General features: G+C 38.4%; 1 protein-coding gene across 1 annotated transcript in view; it reads left to right on the forward strand.

Moving 5' to 3' along the window:
* Window positions 1-9,585: 9,585 nt before the first annotated feature.
* The window catches only part of WDR11 (WD repeat domain 11), a 33,841-nt gene continuing 18,612 nt past the window's right edge, over window positions 9,586-24,814 (forward strand). Inside the window, exons 1-11 of the mRNA XM_057379251.1 lie at window positions 9,586-9,772; window positions 10,761-10,872; window positions 13,799-13,952; window positions 14,794-14,967; window positions 16,032-16,218; window positions 16,695-16,860; window positions 17,205-17,319; window positions 18,298-18,493; window positions 19,073-19,176; window positions 19,636-19,809; window positions 21,165-21,249. Coding sequence (XP_057235234.1) covers window positions 9,687-9,772; window positions 10,761-10,872; window positions 13,799-13,952; window positions 14,794-14,967; window positions 16,032-16,218; window positions 16,695-16,860; window positions 17,205-17,319; window positions 18,298-18,493; window positions 19,073-19,176; window positions 19,636-19,809; window positions 21,165-21,249 — 1,553 coding nt within the window. The 5' untranslated portion in view covers window positions 9,586-9,686. The remainder of the gene's footprint in view (window positions 9,773-10,760; window positions 10,873-13,798; window positions 13,953-14,793; window positions 14,968-16,031; window positions 16,219-16,694; window positions 16,861-17,204; window positions 17,320-18,297; window positions 18,494-19,072; window positions 19,177-19,635; window positions 19,810-21,164; window positions 21,250-24,814) is intronic.

Consider the following 24,814-nt stretch of genomic DNA (forward strand, 5'->3'; position numbering starts at 1 on the left):
ACAGCTCACTTTGTGTGCACAACAATTTTACATTTACAGGGTGTGAAAAAGAAAAGAGGAGGATTAATTGAGGTCCTACATTCTCTGTTTCTGGAATGTTTTTCCTCCTTTCCTGCAGAGGGAAGGAAATTGCWGGGGACAGGAGGACTGGGGCTCCCACTAGGCTGAAAACAGCCCTGCAAGGGTTGTCACATATTTTATTTGGTACAAAAAAGTTTAATTATTGAAAATTCAAGCCAGAAGTTTTAAGTAGYATGTATTAATATTTTAAAGCTACATTTATGAAAAGTTAGGAAGTTAGGTCTAGGAACTTGTGGTTTTATTTGAGGAATATTTTTGTTAACAGGTTAAACATTTTTTTTGTGTCAAAATCAAGAATGCTTTGTAAATATCATTCCTCTGACTTTKAGTCTCCTTTGGCTTTAATATTGTATAACTTGTGCTAAATATTTAATTTTTTTCTATGTTCTCTGCTCTGAAGCTTGCATGTCAGGGATCTAATTCAGATTGATTCTTCTGTCTCCAAATCAGGGATATTTTATTTAAAATCCTGTGGAGAATAGGGAGTTCAGGAACTGTTTTATTATGGAAAACTCATCTACAATAATCCACTACATGAAAAACATCTCTATTCCCCACTATGTGCAAGATGCAGCAAAGAGAGACAAAGAGAAGGAACATGAAAATATCAGGATGAAGATGGAGCTGAATTGATAAGCAGGGGAAAGGTGCTTCAGGCTCACCTTTTCAGATCTTTCTTCTTGTCAGTCAAAAAATGTCTGTTTAATTTGTATTAAAACTGAATATCAGGTTCTTCTCAGAGCAAAACTTCCAGAATTGCTGCAAGAAGCAGTTTGTAGGGGAATGGGAAATAAAAGGAAGGAAGCCTTTAAAGAATAGCTGAGCGTTTACCCTGTGAAAATTGTGTTTGCCACAGAATATTTCCCCTGGCTGAGCAGCTGARCTCTCATGGATCAGCTTCATGGGGACCTTCATTGTTGTCTTGTAGTGCTTCACCTCTCAAATTCCTCTCCATTGCTGCCACAATTCAYCTTCTTTCACCTGCTGAAGTTTTGAAGATGGAAACTTTGGTGACAGCAGATCCTGTGCTGGYTTTTCCCAAAGAGAGTTCGAGAAATATTCTTCTCCCAGCACCCATCAAAAGCACTGACAGTCTTAGAAAAGTAATTTCTCCAATTCTGAAAGCCTCAGGTGCCCTGAAGCCATGTGATCATAAATGCAGATACTTGTTGAATTATGTCTAGTAAGAATTAAGGAATAGATGGTCCTTAAATCATGCAAATTTTGGAGCAGTATTTTTTTCAATTAATTCTTTCTCAAGGGAAGATGAACTTACATCAAGTCCCCAGGAAAAAGATATTCTTGCTCTCCATTATGTGAGATACTGTGGAAATCCAGTTATCAGGGATCTGGGGGCTTTTAGCATAATGAAGAACATAAATATCATATTTAAACTTGCCAGGTCTGCTAAAGTTTGCAGACAGACACATCCCAAAGTGAACTTTGCATTTGTTGAAGCAGAAATAATCAAAAACAGAGGCAAAAGTTCAGCTGTGGTTTTAATGAAAAGAAGCACTTTTGTCAGAATTGAAGATCTGGCTTAGAGTKAAATTTGTTTTATTGTTTGATAGGAAAAGGGCCACAGTTGCATATGACAATATTTGGAAGTGCTCTCACAATTTATCTTCTGTTACGAATGCCAGTCATGAAGTCTATTATTGTAAATACATCCTGAGTGAASTGCCTGGCAGCTGAATATATTCCASCCYTCCTGCTCTCCCAGGAGTCCTGCTCTGGAGGGCAGGAAAAACAAAAAACTGAAGCCATCCCCAAGATTTGTAGCRCAGGAATACAGCAASTCCTTTAGGGMTGAGCTTCAAGGCAACAATYGGAAAATGTTTTGAAAGCAAGAGAKGTACATTTTCCTGAGAAAGAAAATCTAACATAGAATTTAAATTCCCCAGCTGCTTGCACTTTGGAAAAATCTGATTTCTTAAATTACCKTAGAGAGTGGTGCTTTTAAAGGTTATTTCCATGCAAGTTTGTCGTGACAAAGCTGTTGTCAGATGCTTCCAAATATTATTTGCTTGAAAAAATCACCACACGCCTGTGCATTCCTGTACAAACTGCCCTGTTTTAAGTTTCAGTCCAAAGATGCATTTCTTATAGCTCTGCTTTATGACTTCACAATGAGTGAAGTTAAAAAAAAAAWTTCTTTATTATTTCTGAATTTTTTCAATACTGATTGGCTCATTTTAGACATGCTTAATGAGGCCTGGCAGGACACTGGAGAAGTCCTGGATTTCAGGGATATCTTGGTCCTCTATGTCATCATAATTCCCACTTTAACTCACATTTCTCAGGCATGAGATGTTTTTCACTGATCACATTCCAAAACAGATTTTCATGCCAACTCCTGAAGGTCTGTTTGGGTTTTGGTGGGATTTATATGTGTGTCTGTGTGTGGGGTTTGGTGATTTTTTGTTTTTAATTCCCTTTGTTTTTCTTGTGTTGAAGAGAGAAAAGTCAGRACTGGGAAGGTAAATAAAAGCACATAAAATCGAGTAGGGGAACATTGCTGCAGTGTGGAGGGCCTTAAAGTCAATTTATCACGACTGAAGCCACTCAAAGTCTCCCTTGTATGTATGAGACTGAGCTAAAACAGCAGATATCATTATTTTTCTGACATCCACTGCATGTTGGATGAGCAATTTCACATTTTGAGAATTCCTCTTTAAAGAAGAGGATGTGAACGTTGTAGAAAATCAACAATAGAGCAAATCCAGGGCTTCTYTCTTCACTGCCTTCACTAAAAGGGAAAAAACAGATGGATACTGCTAATGCCACAGAACATAAACCAACATATACAGCTCAAACAGAGCTGTAAAGAAATACATTTTATTCATGGTTGCTGAGGCAGGGTTCTGATCTCTACTGCATGATCTATTTTTTTTTTAATGGACTTTTCAGAGGATGATTTCCATATATATGGATACGTGGTATTTGTCTGTTAGTGGATTCAGTATTTCAGCCAAGTCATTTCCTACGCTGCAGACACTTACAAGGACAGGACACTTAATATGTCAGAAATGATGGGCCTTATGAGGATTTTTACCTCTCCATTGCCTTTATCAGTGATCATAAAACTTGTTTTTTCAGCACTATTTCAAAGTCAGATCAAATATTTATAGTACTTATGGGAAATATTTACATAAGCTCTTTAAAACCTGAAATCTGAAAAAGTATTAAGACTCATTTGATCTCTTTCCTGCTAMCCAATGGCCCCTGAGAAAGCAGTTTAAAGTGTGAAAAGCAGAACTGGCAAAGCAGCCTTATTGAAGAAGAAGCCCCTSTGTTCTACCTTCAGCACTGACCAGAGGTTTTTTTATTTTCTGTGGTTTCCAGAYTCCAATTGCTGTCAAAATCCTCAGCCTGTAAAGCATCATCACTGAACCAGCTCCAGAAGCTGATTTTTTAAAATAATTTTATGTAATATTTTGATTCCTGCAGCTGTGTGGAACTGCTCTCTCTTTCTGACACAAATCTGTGTTATTTTTTTCTGCTGCCAACATCATTGCATTAGATGATCATTTTGTTCTTCCAGATTGCTGCATGATATTCTGCTTCTTAAAGACTCATTCCCAGGTGGTCATTCTTTCTTTTACTCAAACTGGGAAAGTGGAAAATCCCAAATCAAGTTGTCTGGGAGCTGTGGTGCACTTAAACCTTGTGTTCCAGAAACTGTGTCTTTTCTTCCTGCCTGTGATCAATTTATAATTACTCCAGAGGAAAAAGAAATCATGCACAGCTAGAGGGAAGTCACAGGTCATCGCTGTGCTGGGATGGAAAGCACTCTTTGTGCATCATATTTATGGAATTTTCCTGAAATTTCTATTTCTGATCCTATTTACCTGCAAGGCTCAGGCTCTCCACCTAATCTATGTAAGTGTATCAAATAGATCAGAGGATTTCTCAGCATGCTTTGCAAAAAACAGCAGTAAAATTCACCAAAAAACTCAAATACCAGAGCAAAACATTGCGTAATGCTCTTAAAATCTATTTTATTAGGAAAAATGGGTGATTATAAAGCTGTTTTGGCATTGAATATGAATATATGAAATAATTTGTTCTCAGAAGTGACTCCCTGAGGCAGCTGCTGCCTCTCAGAGGGAYGGTGGGGTTACATCCATCACCTGGAGCAGCAGTGGGCAGCCACAGGAACAAGTGACAGCCCAGGAATTCCAGGAGCACTGCAGGAACATCAGATGTGCTGGACAAAACCTGGCTTTAGTGGCACTGAAGGGTTTTGTCTTTCACAGGTCATCCTGGCATTTGTTTGATACTTTACATTGTATTATCAGACCAAGATTTAAGTACTTTCTGTGTCCAATGAGCTTATAAGGGGCTGAAAGTTTCACTGCATCATAAACCGTGAGAGCACAGAATTCCCATCTCTTTTTATGGAAAACAGGCACTGGTGAAGGAATTCTTGTGGGTCAAATGGCTGATGTGCCAGGCTGGCTTTTTAGCTTCCCACATGCAGATTGCAGTGCTACCTATAGAATTACACACATTTATTTTCCATGGATGTCTTCCATCCAGAGCCTTGAACCAGGGCCATGCTTTGGCACTGACTGCCAAACTTCAGAAAGTCCTAATGTAGACTCTCCCAAAGAATGTGAAAACCATTTAATGAGAATATTATACATCATGAAATAATTAAGGTTTATGCTCTCATAAGAATTATTTTTGGGCTGCATCCAACCTTAAATATTAATGTGTAGATTATATAATGTGCAGAAATTAATAACACTTTACTGGATATACATGGTTACCATGGTTTCTGGACATTTGAATTTTTTAATTTAGTTTAAAAAACCCTGCACGACCCAAAACATTAATAACATGGATTAAAACTTTTCTCATCCATTTAATATGCAATATACATGAGGAGACTTCTATTTCTCAATATGCACTTTATCAAACTCAGTAAATTACTGTGTTCACATTTTCATTAGCTGTAGTCATGGAGTTGCAGAAGGCTCTTAAAATCAGTTTTTGCTTCATTTTCCCATTATTTTTTCAGGAAGCCTGTCTTCTTAGAGACTTTTTCCTCTTTAAACATTTATGTCAGGGAACCTCAGGTTGTCAGGAACATTGATTGATTCATCAGTGTTGAGTATCCTGCATTGTTTCACGCAGATTTCAAATCCYAACCTCACATCACTGTTGCTCTGATCCTGTATGTTAGAGCACAATGCACTGATGCTGATAAATTACTTATAAGCTACAAAAAAATCCTTTATTGTATGCCTAATAAAATAATAAACAAATGTTCTCTCAGGTTGCAAGGATGTTTCCAAAGCTCTGAAACACTTGAAGCTTTTCCCCTTTAACCCATTTGTTGGATCACARTGCCTGGCACTGCTCCATTCYCACCTAAAGCAAGAGCCAGAGTCTRACCCTAGGAACACYCACCACTACAAAAATCTCAGGGTTCTGCCTGAGGAAATTCTGATTTCTCTTCTAGGAAAAAACCCAATTTTTGAAGTACTAATCAATCAAATTGTCAGTGGATGCTGATATCTGGGACTGGCATTCTTATTCCCTCTGTGTCTGTCAGGGATCACACATATTTCAGATCTGTCTGTTTCTGTATTCCTCCAGGGATTTTTCACTCAGTTATAGTGATGCATTTCAGGGAGGTGGGTAAATGCTCATCTGCAGGAATATTCAAAGAAAGAACCATAAGAAATGCAAGGGTCAGAGCATTCAGTGATTTATTTTAGAATAGTCATGGGCACTGGTGACTAGGRTGAAATTAGAAATGGCACAAAACTGGCACCATAGAAATTAAGTTTAATATGTAAATTGGATGATTTGTTCCACACTTCATCATCTTTTTGGAAGAGAAATATTTATTCTTTAGAAGAATATATAGAAGAAATATAATATTCTTTAGAAGAAGAGAAATATAAAAGGGGAAGGAAAGTATTTTCAGAGAAAAAAACACAGCAGACAACTTGAGACATTTTTCCTTTGGTGAAATTTGGTCAAAACCAAACGAGACTGCAGGCACTCATTAGAGCTCCTTCATAGTTCACCCCACAGCCTGTGAGAATTTAATTTATATATCCAGCAAGTTCAGTGGAACTGGATTAGACCATGCTCACAAGGAGGAAAGTTTCTGGATAATTTTAAACTTTTGAGTTGAAAGCATTTGGAAAGGGAGATAAGTATCTGAGTCGTTGATTAAAGCCATCTGGTTTTGCATCAAGCTGATAGAGTTCTAGAAGCTAAATATTCCACACTCTGAAATTCATATATTGATTTTATTTTTGTGTTAAATTTAGCAGAACTCTGCTGCACCAGAAATAGAATCTCCTTMATCAATACTTTTTATTTAATCTTCTTCTGAAAATACAACATGAAATAAAAAGATCTCTACTGGGATTATTAAGTTAGACTGTGATTAAACGGATCTTGACTTTAGATAAATTCCCTTTCCAAAAAATAAAAAGGGAAAAAATTCAAAGTGTGAGGCAAAACTCAACTGTGCAAGTCTCTTGCTCTGTACAAAACCTCTGATAAGAGAGAATGGCATCAGCTTTTAGTCAGCCCCATTTCAACCAGGGACACTTAACCAGCAGAAAACTCAAGGAGTTTTAAATGCATGGAGTAGAAATGATACCACCAAGGCAGGAGCAGCATAATTTGTAATGCAAATARAACCATGGCCCATGGCACGTGTGGATTGGTTACACACCCTGAGCTCAAACTGAGGTTTGTAAAATGGAACGCACAGCACACAGGATGTGTTGGTTCACCAGTGCATCCCAGGAGCTCTTCCAGCTCTAACTTAAGGCCATGGAAATCAAAGAGGTCCCAGAAGCTTTCACAGGAATATTCCTGCAATAATTACTATGTAAAGGAGAAACCTAAAAGGGAGACGGTACATGTCTCTACTTTGGTTCYAGTTGCTCTTGTTCAAACTCACAGRAAAACCTTTTACAATCATGAGYCAAAAGCTATGTAGAATCAAAGTTCTCATTATTTATTTAATCATTCATTAAAATCTGTCTTTTATGATCATCCAGAACTTCATTCTCTATATGTACCTAGTAACAGCAATTGTAGCTGCCTGGAATGAAGTCTTTCCCACTGGGTATCACATCTTGGACACTTGATAGTCCCAGAGGTTTTAGTGGTTTAATGGCATTACTGCCTACACAGTTAAACAGCTGAAAGCTTGGTATTTGTTTTTTTGCATAGCAGTCAAAAATGTATCATTGTAGTCAGAGAGAGAGACTTGACGTGTTTTGCATTCTTGCTTGGCAATGGTTTAAATTAACAGTATAATGTGAAAGAAGACAGTAAATCACCCCAAAACCAGCAGTTTAYATCTCTGGTTTAGTTCAGATCTGTTTGTTGTGCATCAGTCTCTGTTGGTGAGTAGCTGACGATCAAAACTGGAATCAGAAGTTCATACAGTGAACATCTCTGCTTTCCCTCTGACATCTCATAACGTTTCTATTCCTTTCAGCTCTTCCAATGATCCTTATCATTGTTCACAAACCTTTTCCTCATCTCCTCCCTGTCACTCTGATGAACCTTCAGTGTGCATTCACCTGGCTCATGCACCATGGTTTTCACCCGATCTGACCCCAAAAACCACTCGGATTCTTAATTTCTTTCAACCAATTTGGTGACTCAGCCCTCATTTCTTCCTTTCTTTCCCTTTTTCTGGTATCTGTCCTTATCTTCAACTACCTTAAAGTATCTATTTCCTTTAAGCATTTCATTTATTGCTTGGTTTTCTGATGCAAGGAAATAGATGGAAAACTGTCTGGAAGAACCTCGGGTTATATTGTGCAATARAAGTTCCAAAGGACCCTTCTCACAAAGCCCCAATCCAACAAAGCAAGAAAATAACCAAAACCCTCCAAAAACACGAGCAGCAGCATGTTGTTCAAGGACACAGAGTAAAAACACACCATTAGCAAAAAAAAAAACAAAAAAAAAACCTAAAATTAGTGAAGCTAGTGGCTGCTCAGGCTCTTTCAAAATTGATCTCCAGAGGTGCAGACCACGTTGTCCTCAAATAATGACAAAGAAAAAGGAACAAAAAAAGCTCTTTACTTCTCCAAGCAGTCATTTTTCAGTTTTAAGAGCAAATAGAAATCTTTTGGGATGAGACGGTTTCAAGAAACAAGTTCCAATGTTACGGTGACCTGAAAGTGGCAGTGAGTGATGTACTGCACTCCAAGAGCAGATTTCTTTAGAAGAGAATTGGAAAAGGCATCAGCTGCAGGTGGTTTCTTGAATTCCCACTTGCACAAATTCAACTGTGATTAGAATGAAAAGAGGGACAAAGGGGGATCAGCATTATCCCATCTTCTGTGACAAAGTGACAGTGCAGTGTTAGAGCATGTCACTGGCACTACATTCTTGCCATCTCTGGCCATCTAGTGGCATCTTTTTCTCTACAAAACATAACAAATAAACAATTATTATTTCAGTGAGAAGCAAACATCCCAACAGCCTATATGTGTTAAATAATAAGCCCGGGAGCACATGATTCTTGTTATCTCATTAACGTTTCATCCCAGGTGGCTCTGCTTGGTGTGAGTGGTAATTTGGTGCAGCTGGAGGATGGGCTATATWAGGAAGGGTTTGGTGCCTTGGGGTGCCTCCCTGCTATTGAGAGTACAAAGAGCTCCGGCGCTGCTGCATTTCGTCATTGAAGATGCATTTTGGAGGAGAAATTAGCATGGTGAAAAAGATCTTCTGGCTGTCCTGAAGCTTTTAAGAACCTGGAGATGGGACAGGGAGCTCTTTTGCCAGTGAGCTGTCCCAGATTTCAGCCTGGCAGGAAGCACAGGCACTCTTGGAGCTGCAGTCTCTGGCATCCCACGGTTCCTTTCCCCTGCAGCCATGGATGGATGTACAACCAACACAGCAGCACCGTGTCCTGCTCATGGGTGGCAGCTCTGGGATGTCCCTTCTGTGTCCCTTATTGTGTCCAGTCCTGGGCTCACTGCAAGTCAAGGAGCTGCTGAGATGTCCAGCAGAGGCCACAGAGATGACGAGGCGTCTGGAGCATCTCTCTGATGAGGAAAGATTGAGGCAATGTTTGGTCTAGAGAAGACTGAGAATGGATCTCACCAATCTCTAAGGGGTGGCAAGGGATGGTGCCAGACTCTTCGGTGGCAGCGACAGSACGAGGAGCAACGGCCACAAACTAAAACACAAGGAATTCCACCTCAACTTGAGGAAGAACTCCTTCACTCTGAAGGTGGCAGAGCACTGGAACAGCTGCCCAGGGAGGATGTGGAGCCTTCTTGTCTGGAGACATCCCAAACCCACCCGGAGGCGTTCCTGTGCCAGCTGCTCCGGGACACCCTGCCTTGGGTGATCTCCAGAGCTCCATTCCGAGCGGAACAGTGCTGGGATCCAGGACACGCAGAGATCGGCCGGACAGGGCAGGGCAGGCGGCGGAACTCCGTTCTTGGGCTGCGGGGCCCGGGCCGAGCCGGGAGCGGCGGCGGCGCTGAGGCGGCGCTTCCTGAGGGGCGGTGCCGGCAGGGCCGCGGCTCTCGGCACCGGCTGCCGGGGCTGGGGCKGCCCCGCCGGGCTCCGCTCCGGGCTCCTCTGCCGGCCTGGCCATGCAGCGCTTCACCGTCAACATCAAGCTGCCGGCGCGGACGCTGACGGGCTCCCTGAGCGCGCCCAACCGCGGCGCGGCGGACTGGTGAGGGGCCGTGAGGGGCCGGGCCGCGGGCGGGGGGTGCCGGTGTCCCCGCCGCTCTTTGGCCTCAAACCCGGGTCGAGCTTTGCTCTGCCTCCCCCTGCGAGGCCCCGCTGGTGCCGGGGCGTCCATAGAACCCCCATGCAGAGCCGGGAATCGGGGCTGGGATAGCGGTGGATGCCCGGGAGAGGCCGGCGSAGCGCGGGGAGCTGCTGCTGTCCAGCTCTGGGCAGGGACAAAGCTGTGCCCAGGGATGAGCCTGGCCCAGCCCCTCCCGGCAGTGACAGAGGGGTTCCAATCGAAGCAGAGAGGGTTGAGATTACGTGTCAGGAAGAAATACTTCCCTGTGAGGGTGGGGAGGCCCTGGCACAGGGTGCCCAGAGAAGCTGTGTCTGCTCTGGATCCCTGGCAGTGTCCAAGGCCGGGCTGGACGGGGTTTGGAGCAGCCTGGGACAGTGGAAGGTGTCCCTGCCCATGGCATGGGGTGGAAAACGGGGTGATCTTTAATGTCTCATCCATCCCAAACCATTCTGTGATTCTGTTGTTAATGTATCTTGAACTAAGACAGGCCTCAGCAGATTTTCACTGTTATTGTGACAATTGGTTACATGCTCCTTTTTGCCTATAAAAAAGTAAACAAGTAAATAAATAATATATGCAATTAATTGTTTCATTTCACATACATTCCTTACCTGTGTTCTTGTGTCTAAAATTTGGAAACACTCTTCATGAATTTCTTTGTGATTTCTCAAACTTGCAGAAGATTTTGAGATGGACACAAAGAGATGCTTTGTGGTGGCTTAAGAGTCCAGGAGACAGTGCGATATTATTTTATAATTCTTTTATGTCACTAAATAGCATTTACCATATGACAAACATCAAAYACTGTGTCTAGTAGCATGCATTCAGCTAACAAAAAAAATCTCYTCATTCCTGATGTGAAGAGCTTTTGTTCTGCTTTACTTATTGGTGATGCTCTGTKTTCTTCCAGGGGCTGGCAAGGTTTGATTGCATATGGATGTCATTCCCTCGTGCTCGTAGTGGATGCCAATTCTGCTCAGACTTTACAGGTTTTGGAAAGGCACAAAGCCAGTGTTGTCAAGGTAAGATGTACCTAGTTTAAGGTATATTACTTGGTTCTCATGTGGATCTTATCATTCTAAATCACTGTAAATATATGTCATGGTTCGGTAGACCCACAATAATATATGACATGGTACTTATTACTCATGATTTTCACATCAATTCTGTTGTAAAATACACGTATTTTATGTRTCTTTTGCTGCTAATTCAAGCCATACACACTAAATTTGAGTTGATRGTGTATCTTGGTAGAAAATGTAGAGATTGTATTATCTAGAACATTGTTTAGTGTTACAGAACAGAGATGTTTCTATGAAAGATGTTAACATGAAAGGATTTGAAATGAACACTACCAAATATCAAATGAAGCTCTTTTCTGCTGCCCTTTCTGATCCTCCCTGCTGTGGGAGATACACCATTCGTCTAGAACATTACTTTCAAACTTTTCCTTCTTTTCTTATCTATAGGAAGGGAACAATAGCGGACAAAAGTGAACATTTATTTTAGTGATATAAAATGGCTGAAGTTTTAGCTTTATTGTGGGATTCCTGTACTTTTTCTTGAAGGTCCTTGACTTGAAATTGTGGAGTTTGACTTTAGGTGTAGTGTGGAAAAGGATGTATTTTTTTGATGCATCATTTCTTTGGTTGTGGACAGTGGCAGATTCACTTATGGTTTAGAGCATTGTTTGGCTGGCAGATCATTGCAGATACATTTACATCTCTAAGGAATTTTCTTCAATTCCTAAATTGGTTTTTTTTTAAGAGTTTGTAAATGCTAAGAGCATAAATAAGCTGGGGGGGATCTGTAAGAAGTCTGGTGTGCAAGTGTGGCTTAAACCTCTTGAAGAAGAGGCTCATACCAGCAAACTCAGTCCCCAAAAACTTGTGCTTCAGTTCTGAAAAATTTCACACATCTGTTAGGAAGGAAAATTAACCACATCTGTTAGGAAGGAAACAAAGAAAACAACTATTATTTCATAATCCTCCCATTTTGCTATTTTTTCTGTCATAACTGTGTATAGAATAGCTAATAGTTTCACTGAAAATCAATCCATGTTAGTTGTCCATCTGTCCAAAAGGTTTTTGTATGAGGCTGATGGCTTTGTATGAAATGTATTATATCTGATTTTACCTTTACAAAGAGTATTGAAAGAATGCTTTTACTGAAGAAAATCTATTTGCAAGTGAATTGTTTGGATCTGTCACAAGAAGGAGAGGATTTAAATTACATTTGTGTCCTTTCTGATRCATTAATAAACAGTGATAATAAGGCTTTATAAATGAGGTGGATTGACATGGATTGAGAAAATTTTTAAAAATTGCATTTGGGTCCTCTTTTTGACCAATGCTGCTGTATTTTGAAGTCAGAGTAGACAGTGATTAATGCTGTAAGAAAATAATTTCTTTTAGCAGAAGRTCATGTCCTGTGTGGGGACCTTGTTGGAGCAATGTGACTGCAGAGAGGGTCAAGAGGTTCATGGTGTGGGAGCACCACGTGGGCTCTGCTTAGGACTGGTTATGTAAAGGTCTCATTTTTGTTGTTCTGAACTTGGTGACAATTCTTCRCTTGAGAAATTATGTTTTCCAGACTTGGAATTTGCTTTGAAGTAATATACATTTAACTGAGAAATAAATAGCTTTGTAGGTTTTTACAATTACAGTTCTATAGCCACATGCAGATATCCTCAGGGATAGTTCTTTCTTGAACAGCAGGGAAGCTGGAATTGCAAAATGAGATTTATAGGTAGAGGAGAGTCTCTCAAGAATTCTTTGTGATTCTGGTAGAAACAGGCTTTGAGTTAATAGCTAGAGATTTTGTGMTGTGCATGTGTCAGGTTTGTTTAGTTTATTCAGCTGATTTGTGGCATACATGCTGCTCATACCTCTGAGAAGGGGAGCAAAAAAGGCTCTGAATGCTGCAGTAAATCTGTTCCATGGTGCAGTTAGGGGTGCCTAATGATAATCCTATGTCAGTTTTTAAAATGTCATGTTTTCAGTAGCTACAGAGAGTCCTGTGTTTGCCTCACCCTTTTTGTGTTAGGCAGTGTGACAGCACACAGATAACTGGCTAGGGTGGAATTTTTGTAGCAGCTATATTCCCATCAGATTAGCAATAATGTTTCTTTATTCTGTCAGTGTCTGCAGCCTCTCCTGGGGCAGAAGTTCAACTTAAAAGCAGACAGCAAAACTGCTCCATGTGGGATAGATAAAGAAGAAGTCTGTGTTATCCATTCCCTTGTAATCTGGGAGGAGTTGTAGGCAGAGTGTTTCAAATTTTAAGGCACAGATTTCTCATAAGTATTGCCAATTTACAAGCCTGTGCAGCTTGAAATCCCAAACTGGAAAGTGGTACCTGGAAGTCAGTGGTGGCAATGTGTTGAAAAACCCAAAAAGTTATCAAAAGTCAGCAATACCTTATTTCGTTATTTAGTTATGAGCCACCACAGAGATGCAAGTCCAACCTTCCTTCCTTCCTTCCTAATGCCACCACATATTTGTCAGATTAGAAAATTTCTTGTTTTATGATGTATATAAAAATGGAATGATARTTTTTCAGCTTTCATTTGTTTGGAAATGGGTGCGTATAGGTTTGTGGATGCCTGCAGAACCTTAAACATTGCCATTTAGTTTCCTCTAAACATCTAAGTAAACTCTCTACATACATGCCATATATGTTTGGATTGTTGTAGTTACCTTCAGGTATGAGTRTTGTTGATTTATGTAATTTGAAAATGTCAGCCATGCAGTCATGCAGCACAGTTGTGGCCTGCCTTAAATTTGTACAAGTGGTGGTAGCTTAAAGGTATGTTACAGGTGCTGTTTGCATTAACTATTACCATACTTTTTTTTTTAGTTCATTATTGATCTATCTGAAAAATATGTACTATGTTGTCTGTGTTATATATGTTTGTCTCCTTTAACCAATTCCCATCTGTATTTTCAGGTTAAATGGGCTAAGGAAAATTACCACCACAATATTGGCTCTCCATATTCCTTACGTTTGGCTTCTGCTGATGCCACAGGGAAAATCATTGTGTGGGATGTGGCAACAGGAACAGCTCGCTGTGAAATACAGGAACATTCAAAACCCATTCAAGGTAATGATAGTGGATGATGTTTATATGGGAGTTATTTTATGGAGCATTGTGYACAAATCCATCACCTGCCTTTTGTAAACTGTGCTCAGTGCTGACAGGGAATTGTGCTGTTGGGATTACCAGGCCTCTGTATGTTTGCTTGTTCATTTTTTGAGTAAATGTAAGATTTAGTGTCTCMCAGAGGAGTGCTGTGAGATTTAATTCATTATGGTGATGTTTTCCAAGACCTTGTGACAAAAAGTTTGAATCTGTTGTTATGAATGTTATTGATTGAAATAATAACAATTACAGTGCCAGGTACATCTTCCTGCTTTTCATCGGGGGTTGGGTTTTTTTGAGCATTTCAGCTGTTTTAAAAATTGTGATCCATGCTTACGTTACACCTGGTGGGTTTTTAAATTCTATTATGTGAAAGCACACTTATGTAAATAGATTGTTGGGCTTTGTTATTCAGTTTTTATAAATCCTGTGAAAGCAGATGCAATATTGTAAGTCTGATACTGAGCCACTGAAAATTTATTTTACTGACTGCAGTTAATTTTATTAGTTTTATTACTTTCTGTTTGTGTATGCTTTACAGATTGGATTTTATTTACTCCTGACACCAATTCCCTGAAGGTTTAAAGGAATTCTGACCATACCACTTGAATGATTTTACCCCTTTCAGGCTGATCCTATTCTTTAAGCATTGTACTTGTGCTCATGATTGAGTGTTAGACTCAGTCTYATTTTGCTCTTGAACTTAACACTGATTAAAAGTATTTAGAGTGGAGAAGACATTTATTTCCAGCTCCAATACTGATACAAWCCCAAATATTAATTTTGTTCCTTCTTTTGACAGATATGCAGTGGTTGTGGAATCAAGATGCTTCTAGAGATTTATTGCTTGCAGTTCACCCACCTAACTATATTGTRCTGTGGAATGCAGACACAGGCACCAAACTTTGGAAGAAAAGTTACGCTGAAAACATCCTGTCCTTTTCATTTGACCCCTTTGATCCCTCACATTTAGCTTGTAAGTTTGTACGTGTGAAACAGTGTGGCCTGGATATGTGTGACCAGGAAAATTGTTAAACTAAAATGTTCATGTTGAAATTTGAAGTAAGGGTTTGGAGAGAATAATGTCATCAAAGCCAAAAAGAAGTCTCAAAGCAAAAACAGGAAATCTTTGACCAATGTGGGATCTATTTCAGAAGAGGCTGTTGTGTGGGAAGAGGAAGAGTAGGCATGACTGAAGAAGTTAGAAATCTGAAAATAAATGTTTGAGACTTTACAAAAGGAACTGTAAAGTGTTTAGAGAGGGAGCTGAAGGAAGCCAAGGATTCACAGAGAGCCCTGTGAAATATAAAAAGCTGTGAAAGGATGGGTGCTGAGGGMGCAGCCCATAGAGATAATTAGACCAAGAATAAATGTTATTTTCAACAGAAAGGATTTTAGAGGACTACAGTGYGAGATCAGTAGCAGAAGCAATTCAGATATCAAGGGGGATATAGTGCAGWTTTATTTATTTTAGCAGAAAGAAAGTGAGAAAAATAAGAGTCACCATTTTATTCTTGAATTTAGCTTAATCACTCCTGATCTGTAATGAGACAGTGCAGTTGCCAGGCTTTGTAGTTTTGGAGTTTTTTTAATCTGTCATACCATTTAGCCTTCTGTAAACACTTCAGCTGTACAGCTGAGCCAAACCTTTATGCTATAACATAAATAATGAGAATTAATGGTTATTTGAGCCATGATCTGCATGAGAACAAAAAATGTTAGTCTATGTGTATTCTGTCTTCTATTTGCATTGTGAGTCTTAAAGAAAAACAGTTGCTGTGAGAGAATAACTGAGTTTCTGCCAGTAATACAATATTTTTTAATATAGACTTAATTTGGAAAAGTTGAGTTTTGTGGATATTGATTGTAAGGGACCATCTGCTGCTCTTTCAGTTAGAAAGTGCTGGTTGTTTATTGAGTTTTCTGTCTGATACAGTATTACCAAAGTTATTAGCATTTCTCCTCATCAAAATGTCATTAAAATGAAATTTCACAATCAAATTTCAGACTAAATTGTGCTATTTTCTTCTCTTGGCACAGTGCTCACTAGTGAAGGAATAGTGTTCATCTCTGACTTCTCCCCTTCCAAAGCTCCTGCCAGCTCAGGGAAGAAAGTTTACATCTCTAGTCCCCATTCCAGTCCTTCTCACAACAAGCTGGCTGCTGCTACAGGGGCCAAAAAAGCCCTGGATAAAGTGAAAATCCTRATCAGTAATGAAAAACCAAGGTAGGTTGCAAATATTTCTTAGTTAATGCTTTTTATACCTGTATAATTATATTGATGTAAGTATCAATATATTTAGGTTAAAGCCTGTAAGGTAATAAGCACAACAATATAAAAATAAAGTAAGCAGTGTGTCTGAGGGTCATTTCCCATGAATGCCAGTAAATGTCAGGGCAGCCAGCACTGTTCCTAGGGAAATTGCTTTGGGTTTGAGATGGGCAAGAATTACRCTTGTTCCATTTGAATGAAGTGCAATTTTTTAAATTACTCTACAATCTTATTGAGACAAAAGTCAACAGAATCTGTTTTTGGAAGTCGGTGACTTGCACTGCTTTTACAGATAAGTGGAAATCTTCAGTTGCCTTGTGATCAAAATAGGGGTTACTTGGAAAAAAGCAGGAGAAATGATGCTGTTAATTTTATTTTGAACTTGARCTGTTTGTTGACACAACCTAATAAAACTTTGTCTGATTTTACAGTGCTGAATCTGTAACACTCAACGACTGTCTTCAGTTGTCRTATTTGCCTTCCAAAAGAAACTACATGCTCTTGCTGTACCCCAGGGAAATTCTGATTCTTGACTTGGAGGTGAAYCAGACAGTGGGTGTGATTGCAATTGAAAGGACAGGGGTACCTTTCATACAGGTAATGAAGACTTATCGTTGKGACAGTTTATTAAAATCATGTATAAGTTTGTGATCCAATGATATTTGTGTTTTGATTAGTTCTAGAAAATTAAGTTAGCTCATCAGGGGAAAAAATCTTCTCTGTACAAGCAAACAATTCAATCAAAACATTTCAATTATTTCTTCAAATTAATTCACTTCCTGTCACAAGTCCTGTAGCTGAAGAAATTCATGGAAGCGTTGCATTAATGTAACATTTTTAATGACTGGCTTATTCATCAGAAATTGTATGTTCACTTGCAAGTGTCCTTTGCAAAGGTTAAAATTTTGAATATGCAATGTAACAYACATCTCTTTCCCCAGGTGATTCCTTGTTTTCAGAGGGATGGGTTATTTTGCCTACATGAAAATGGTTGCATCACGTTAAGGGTTCGCAGATCCAACTGCAGCATSACTGCAACTCCAAATGAGGAGCCAGGTGAGTTTTGTGGCCAAAATCTCCAGAAATGAATTTTGATAGAATTTTGATTATTAATTTAAATTAATGAAATTTAATTAATAATTTAACACCAGTAATGACCATCATGACTCAAACAGGATGGTGAATTACAGCCTTCTAATGTTTCATCTCTTATATATTGAGTTTAAATTTAAATTTAATTTTATGCTACATTTTCCCAGAACAGTTTTTGACTTCCCTGATATTAAGTGCAAAATAGATTATATTAATATTCTGAATATCCTTTTATTGCTAAATAATACTTAAATTAAGAAGTGGTTTTACAGTCATGTATATAATAATATTTTAAATAAAATATGTTTAGTGTGTTCTTTTTATCTTCAAGAATAAAGCTTTTTCAGACAAACATAGGGTTTTGGAAATCATTTGGTTAATTGGAAGAATTAATTTTAGAGCTAAGAGATGGGCTTTAATTTAGATTAAAATCTAAATTATTAAACTTTTGTCTCATTCAGTGCTGTTAAGAATGATCTTACAAATATAGTGGAAGAAAGGCAAAAACTAATTCTGTAACTGTAAATAAGTGATTTTTATTTGCTTATTTAGATTATTTTGGTTTGGGCAGTTGGCTAATTTCTAGTGAGCTACATTACTGGCTTCCAGATTTACCAATAAACCTGGAGTTTTGGGTTGTGCAGAGGAGGTGCAGGTTCTGCCCAGCTGTGAAACAGTTATTATTTTAGGTTTTGCAGGATTCATATGGAATAAGATACTATAAAGACAAAGTTACATTTTGGAGAGCTTTTCAGAGCTGTGTTGTTTACAGCAATATYAAGAGTGTGTAGTTTTTGATTGCTTTTCCTGCTTGTTGCACAGGAAGCTTGTGGSTATCAGTCAGAGGGTTCTGTCATGYTTTCAGATTTACCTCTGTTGATTGATCTCATCACATGTTTTTCTCTCTAATTGTTTGTCCTCTGTGGGACATTGATGTTGCAGATCCAGACCCAGTTCAGGAGCTGGTTTATGATTTAAGAAGCCAGTGTGATGCCATCAGGGTGACCAAAACAGTTCGTCCCTTCAGCATGGTGTGCTGCCCAGTGAATGAGAATGCTGCAGCTCTCATAGTCAGTGATGGCAGRGTGATGATCTGGGAATTAAAATCCAGTGTTTCTGGCAGAAATTTGCGCAACAGGTAATGGGATTTACTTTTCTTACCAAAACTGCTGCTTTTTACAAGGGGTGTTCAGTAATTCATTGTATTTTAAAGGCAACATGATATCCTTCAGTGTGTGCTCAAAATACTATGAGAACATTCAGTATTAAGGCTGTTCTGCTGCCATAACCCTTTAAAGTACTGTGGAATAAAATAAATGACTTACTGCCATAAAAGAAATAGATTTCTTTTAAATGTCAGTAGTACCAGATTTTCAGTGTAGGTCCTTTTGCTCATCAGAGATTTATTGGTTTTATTTGTGATGTTCCCAAAAATACTGCTAGATGGATTTCTTTACTGCATATCCAGGAAAGCTCTTTAGAATCCATGTGTGCTTGGTTTTTGCTTCTTATTTTCTTAAGAGTAATTTCTAAAACACTGATCTTTGTCAGGAGAAATGTAATGTTATAAGAGCCAAGTGGGTGCAGTCTCTGGTCTCTGCTCATGACACAGACTTGCCCCACCCAGCAGGACACGACTGCAGGGGCAGTTTGAGTCCCTGTTTGAGTGGATGGATGTTGTCTTTGCATGAGGAACTTATTTCCATTTCTTTTACAGCAGTTCCAGTGCATCACCTTTGTATTCCCCAGTCTCMTTCTGTGGAATCCCTGTAGGAGCATTCCAAAATAAACTTCCAGACCTCTCATTAGACAGCATGATTGGTAAGAATTTCTTCTGTTAATATCTCTGCTAACAATTTCTCATGGAGTTGAATCATTGTGCATCTTAGCTTGCTTAAGGTATTTGTTAGAATCATTTTCTGATAGTAGCTCTGAAATAGAATTCCTGTTTGCTAAAGAAACTATCGAATCCTCTTGAGGATTTTATGTTGAGGATCAATTTCCAAGTTCATTTTCTCCGAGGAAAAAGGTTTCAAAATGGAATTTGGCCAAAACTTTCTCTTTTTGATACTAATCTTAGAGGCCAGTTTATCTGACACATCCCAATCTTTGTGAAACCAAAAAGTCTTCCAAAAACTTTTCATCATACAAAGCTCAACAGGAAGAAATGTGTCTTATGCACTGTTTGTAATTTGTTATTATATAAATTTCTCTCTGAAAACATTCTGTAACATCTCCAATCAATACTTCATGCTAACAAGAGCTTTAATTTTTAAGCAGGGCAAGGTGCAAGCACTGGAGAAGARTTAAGGAATTCATTCCTGCAGGAAGTGCACCTCAAATTCCTGCTGACAGGACTTCTCTCAGGCCTCCCTCTGCCTCCATTCGCCATCCGCATGTGCCCACCTCTCACAACCAAAAACATCAAACAGTATGAGCCCATCCTTGCTGTTGGTAAGTGCCTTGAGCAGATKATTTATTGTTCTGAAAAGAATATATTCTGTATTAAATAGAAATGTGGTTGRTAATACAGATAAAAAGATCAGTCTGTTGATCCTGGGTAACTTACTCCAGAAAGTGACCTTTGTGTTAGTTTGATTYTGTGACAGTCTTTGAGTTCTTTTTTCCTGCATTGGGTTTAAGCAATGCTACCTGAAAAATGCAATGTAGTGGCCAGTTTGTATTTATCCTATCATTGGCTGTGATATTGATCTGTTAATGCACTCAGCATTTTACATGTTGCTCTCACTTCATTCTAAATGTCAGGAAATAGGGGCTTCTGCAGCCCTGCTTTCCTAAAGTGAGTAAATGAACATTACAGAGATTACTTTTGCTCTGAGATGATTTTATAAAGTTACACTTGCAGCATGGTTTTTTTCCTGGATGAATCTATTCTGTCTTACTACAAATTTAGTTAAACTTATCTAGATATTAGAATAGTTGCCAGTGAGCACCTGATTTGTTAACTCAGAGTTCTCCCTGTTTAAATCTGATTTTTCTGGCATCCTTTCAGAGTTGTGCTCTAAACCACAGGCAGTCTATCATGACTTGAGGTGATGATACTAAAATGCAACTTGTGGTTTTCCATAACCTGTAGCTGTTAGAACAGGTGAAATACAAAGATTAGGAAACAAATAGATAGGAGTAGAGTGCATTTACAGCAAGGTCTTTCTAAACTTTACCTACCTGAATTTTTTTCTTTATGTATCCATTGTTACATTTCATAAAGTTGATATGAATATAAAGAAATGTCTAATGGAAAATTGTAAGTTTCAGTAGTTCAGAAGGTTTTTGCTGTAATTGAAGCTCATAGCTACTAAATTACTGATTTCTAATTTGAAAGAACTCATTATTTCAGGGATGAGAAAGCAGAATTGCTTTAATGATTCCATAAAACCTACTCAGAATTCTCCTCTGGCCTTATTGGTGGATAACAGTTAACTCATTGCCTTGAGGCCTTTACTCATCTCCAGTAATCAAACCAGAAAGAAACATTCATTTCTTCTGCAGTTGSGTGGGTGTGAGGAAGTGCAAGAAGAATAACCGAATTTTCTACAGCCTCCACAAAAAAGTTTGGGAAAATGAGTCAATCCAAGTGGATATCAGTGGCTGCAGAGAACCTTGGAAGGTTTAATACTTRGGATTTAAGTGCTAGAAATTAAACTACCTTTTCTAAAATTGTAAAATATTATAGTTACAGGTGTCTATAAACAAGAGAGAGAGAAATAGCTGTTAATCCTGCATTTGCACTAAAGTATGGAAGAAAAGAATAAATAGTGTGTCTATATTTTTGTAATCAATTTTTATAGGTACAAGCAATGGCTCTGTCCTGGTGTTTCATCTTACAAGTGGACTCCTCCACAAAGAGTTAAGCATCCATTCCTGTGAAGTCAAGTAAGATTTTCATTTTAATTCCTACTATAATCCTTCTAGGAAACAAATGCTGAAACACCTGAGTGATGTTACAGCAGCAGTGTGGGTGTCCTGCCTTGCTGTTAATGACAGTCAGGAAAATTGTCTGTTGAGAGCTCCACCCTCACAGCCTTTGCTGTGGATGAGCTGTAACACCCTGACAAAACTGAAATSAAAATTACATTGAAAGAAATACTGGAATTGCATCTGTGCCTGCTGATCTGGGATGCATATCAGCTACTTCCAGGCTACTCACTGCACTGCAGGACAAARAAGTCTTTTTAGGACAGGAAACTTTTAGTGCCTTATTTATAACTTTATAAAGGATTCTGGTTTTTATATCAGGGTTTATTTACTTTGTCCCCATGGGGCTGAAATTGCTGTTGAGACAGTTCTAGTCCTAACTGAGGTAAAAATAATTTTCTTATTGAAAAACTTTCRAGACTGGATGTAGGAATCAGTATTTATCCATCTTAAGGAGCAAAGTAAGTTTTAAAGCTTTTGTGCTGTGTGTTTGTGTGTACACAGTGGCAGAATTTTTTGGATGACTAATGGCAAAGATCTTCAAGATGGTGCTGGCTGGATACTTCCAAGCAGATTTAAGCATGAAAATAAAATACTTACTTCTAGCACTAATATTAGTAAAAATATCTATCAGAATTGTCTCATGAAGCATTCGTCTGGCTACAGTCTGCATTTTACTGTGCATTCTGCAGAAAGTTGAGAAAAGTACAGGTTACTGAGAATAGGCAGCTCTGAGAGTTCATTGTGGAAAYCTGCTTGGAACCTACCACCAAAATTAAGTAATTTTCTTTATGTTTGTGCTATGATTACTTGGCACTGTCAGAATAGAATTCCCCTTTCTGTTCTAAACCATTTGAAACTCTTGGTCTCCTACCATTRACTACATATGAAACTATTTTTATTTTACTATTACACAGCACAAGAGGAGAGTCTTTTTCATTAAAGTGATTATAGAACTCAAAATTAAAACCACTACTCACATTTCACATGTCAAAAGAAAAAGAGGAAAATGGAGAGGGAGGAGGAAATAAACRCACTTTTGAAAAAAAGCTTTGTATATCATTAGAAATATTGTTGTTTGGGCTTTTCAATTTGTAAAGAGTTTGCAGCTTTTGAGAAACTTTAAGGATGCATTGTGTTCTTAGTTAAGGTCCTCAATACGTGGTATTTTTAGGATTCATGTAAAATGTTTGAGCATTCTGTTTTGCCATAAGCTATTATCAGGGTAAGTCTTAAATATTTATTATAGTTTTCTCAGTTGTCTGAATGACTTTTTACGTGATTTTTACAAGTTCAAGGAAATGCTTCAAGCAATTTAGATTAAGGCATGGAGATTCTTTTCTTTTTTTAAATTACTTTTCACAGAGTGCAAGTTTTTCTTTCACTGGGAATTCTTAACTTTACCTCTAAAATTCGGATAGATTGAATAATGCCTCTGTTTCCATTTTATCTGAAAGTACACCTTCAGGGACCATCATGATTTTAGTATGTAATGAGCATACCCTGAAATTGTAACTCAAGGCCAGCAGAGTTTTCAGTRCTCTGTAGTTTAGGAAGAGAATGTAATAAAAGTAAGGCAATTATCCTTTACAAATTTTGTATTAATGGCCACCAAGTTGTTTGGGTGTTAGCATTCATGCTTTTTTTTTTTTTTAAGATTAAAGTTCTGCATATGTATTCACATGCTGATATTTTTTGGATTTTGGGTTTTTGTTTGGTTTTATTGAAACTTTTAAATTCCATTGTGACTAGAAGGAGGAAGAATTGTCTTTCTGTCCTTCCTTTTAAGGTAGTTTGTACTTGTGGGTAACCTTGAATATTCATTCTATTTATGGTTATTACTTAGCTTTTGCTATTTTATATTATGGAAGTAAATACTTTTCTGTTGAATTTAGTTTTATTTTTATAAAGAGATTGAGGCAAGAAGCAGCAGAAATGCTTCAAGGCACACAAAGAGGGAAAATCAATCAGGCCACTGCCAGGAGCATAAGTGAGGGGAAAATAAAGAARGGGACTTTGGCCTGTGTGCTGGCAGGCAGAAACTAGGAGCAGGAAGTCAGGATTCCTTCAGGACAGAGAGAAATACAAATCATTCTCTTTACTAAGAAAAACCATGAAATAAGTTTGATACCTCTGGCTAAAATGCAATACAGAAAATAATAATACTTCTTCAGTGCAGAGAGGAATATATTTGAGACATGCAAATAAAATGCCTGCAGTGAAGCTTTAGTGGCACATTTGCAGCTCTCAGTGCTGCTTTTGCTTATKCTGATAGCTAAATAGCTGTAACTGGAGCAGCACTGCTCATTCTTTTTCACTGASGCTCAGCAAGTTCAGGGCTACAACAGCTTTTATTTTTGAAATTAAAATCTCACTGACTGTAGCAAGAATGTCTATGGGGCCTGCAGGCACAACTTGAAAATTATGGCATTACATCCAAATTTTAGCAGTTGAATTGAAGCTGTTTTCCCTTTTGAATTTCAGCTGACTGCTCTTTGGGAAACTGCTTTGCAAACRTTCATCACCTCCTTAAAAAAACTTTACTTGAATAGGAAAATTAGAATGAAAAATATCTACCACCACTGTTGTAGCACATATGGTTTTATTTCCCATTTTGCCTTTCTCTTTTTCGTATAATCCTTAAATTTAAGTAGCAGCTGCCATGTCATAAAGTCACAACAATCTATTCCCAACTAGAAAAGTAATTTGTGTTTTTATCCACTTCAGTGCACTCTGTAATTTGTTTGCATTGGAAACATTAATCAAAACAACTGAGTCTCACTCCTGAAGTAAGTGAGACAAATTGAAGGTATAGAATCCCTAAATGTTGTATTTTAGAAGAGTGGATTGAGTCTGAGAAGGGGTTGGCAGCTGAATGTAACCCTTAATTCTGGTAGGCAAAGATGACTTTTATGGGAAAATTTTTGCTGTTTCAATGGGGAAGGAGTTACTTGTTTCCATCATTAAATTTTTCATCACTGTCTTCAGATTCTCAATTTCTGTGCGTGACAGTGACAAAAATKATGTTGTTTCAGGTGCAAGCAGTTAGCTAAGCTAAGGTTTCCTTTTGATTATGAGTGTCTTGGGTTTCTGTAGATTTTTATTGCTATTGACAGAAGGCCAGGCAGCAGCAGAGAAAAAGGACTTGCCCTGCTAAATCTGTGCTGATGAAAAAAATGTAGAAAATGCTTCAGGTCTTTGAAGGAGAATGGTGAATAACTACCAGCAATAACAATGCATTAGGAGTGGATTTTTTCSTAAAAACATAGCTCAGTAAGAGATAAATGGAAAGGTGTCAGAATTCACATTTTTCTATTTCTAAAAGCTCCTTGGATTTATGACCCTTTGGAGGCTTGCAATGTCACCATTACTGCTGTTGCAGATTTCTACTCAATCGTGTGTGGAATGTTTCAATTAATAATTGAATACTTCTCATTTTGATTGAAATTAATGGTTGAACTTTCATGGGTCCTGCTGGGAAAAAGACTGGGCTCTAAATTTGTAACTTTCCTTGAGGGCTTTG

Source organism: Malurus melanocephalus, unplaced genomic scaffold (genome assembly GCF_030028575.1).
Source record: "Malurus melanocephalus ecotype Western Australia unplaced genomic scaffold, MMel_1.1 scaffold_397, whole genome shotgun sequence".
In the NCBI taxonomy this organism is placed as follows: Eukaryota; Metazoa; Chordata; class Aves; order Passeriformes; family Maluridae; genus Malurus; species Malurus melanocephalus.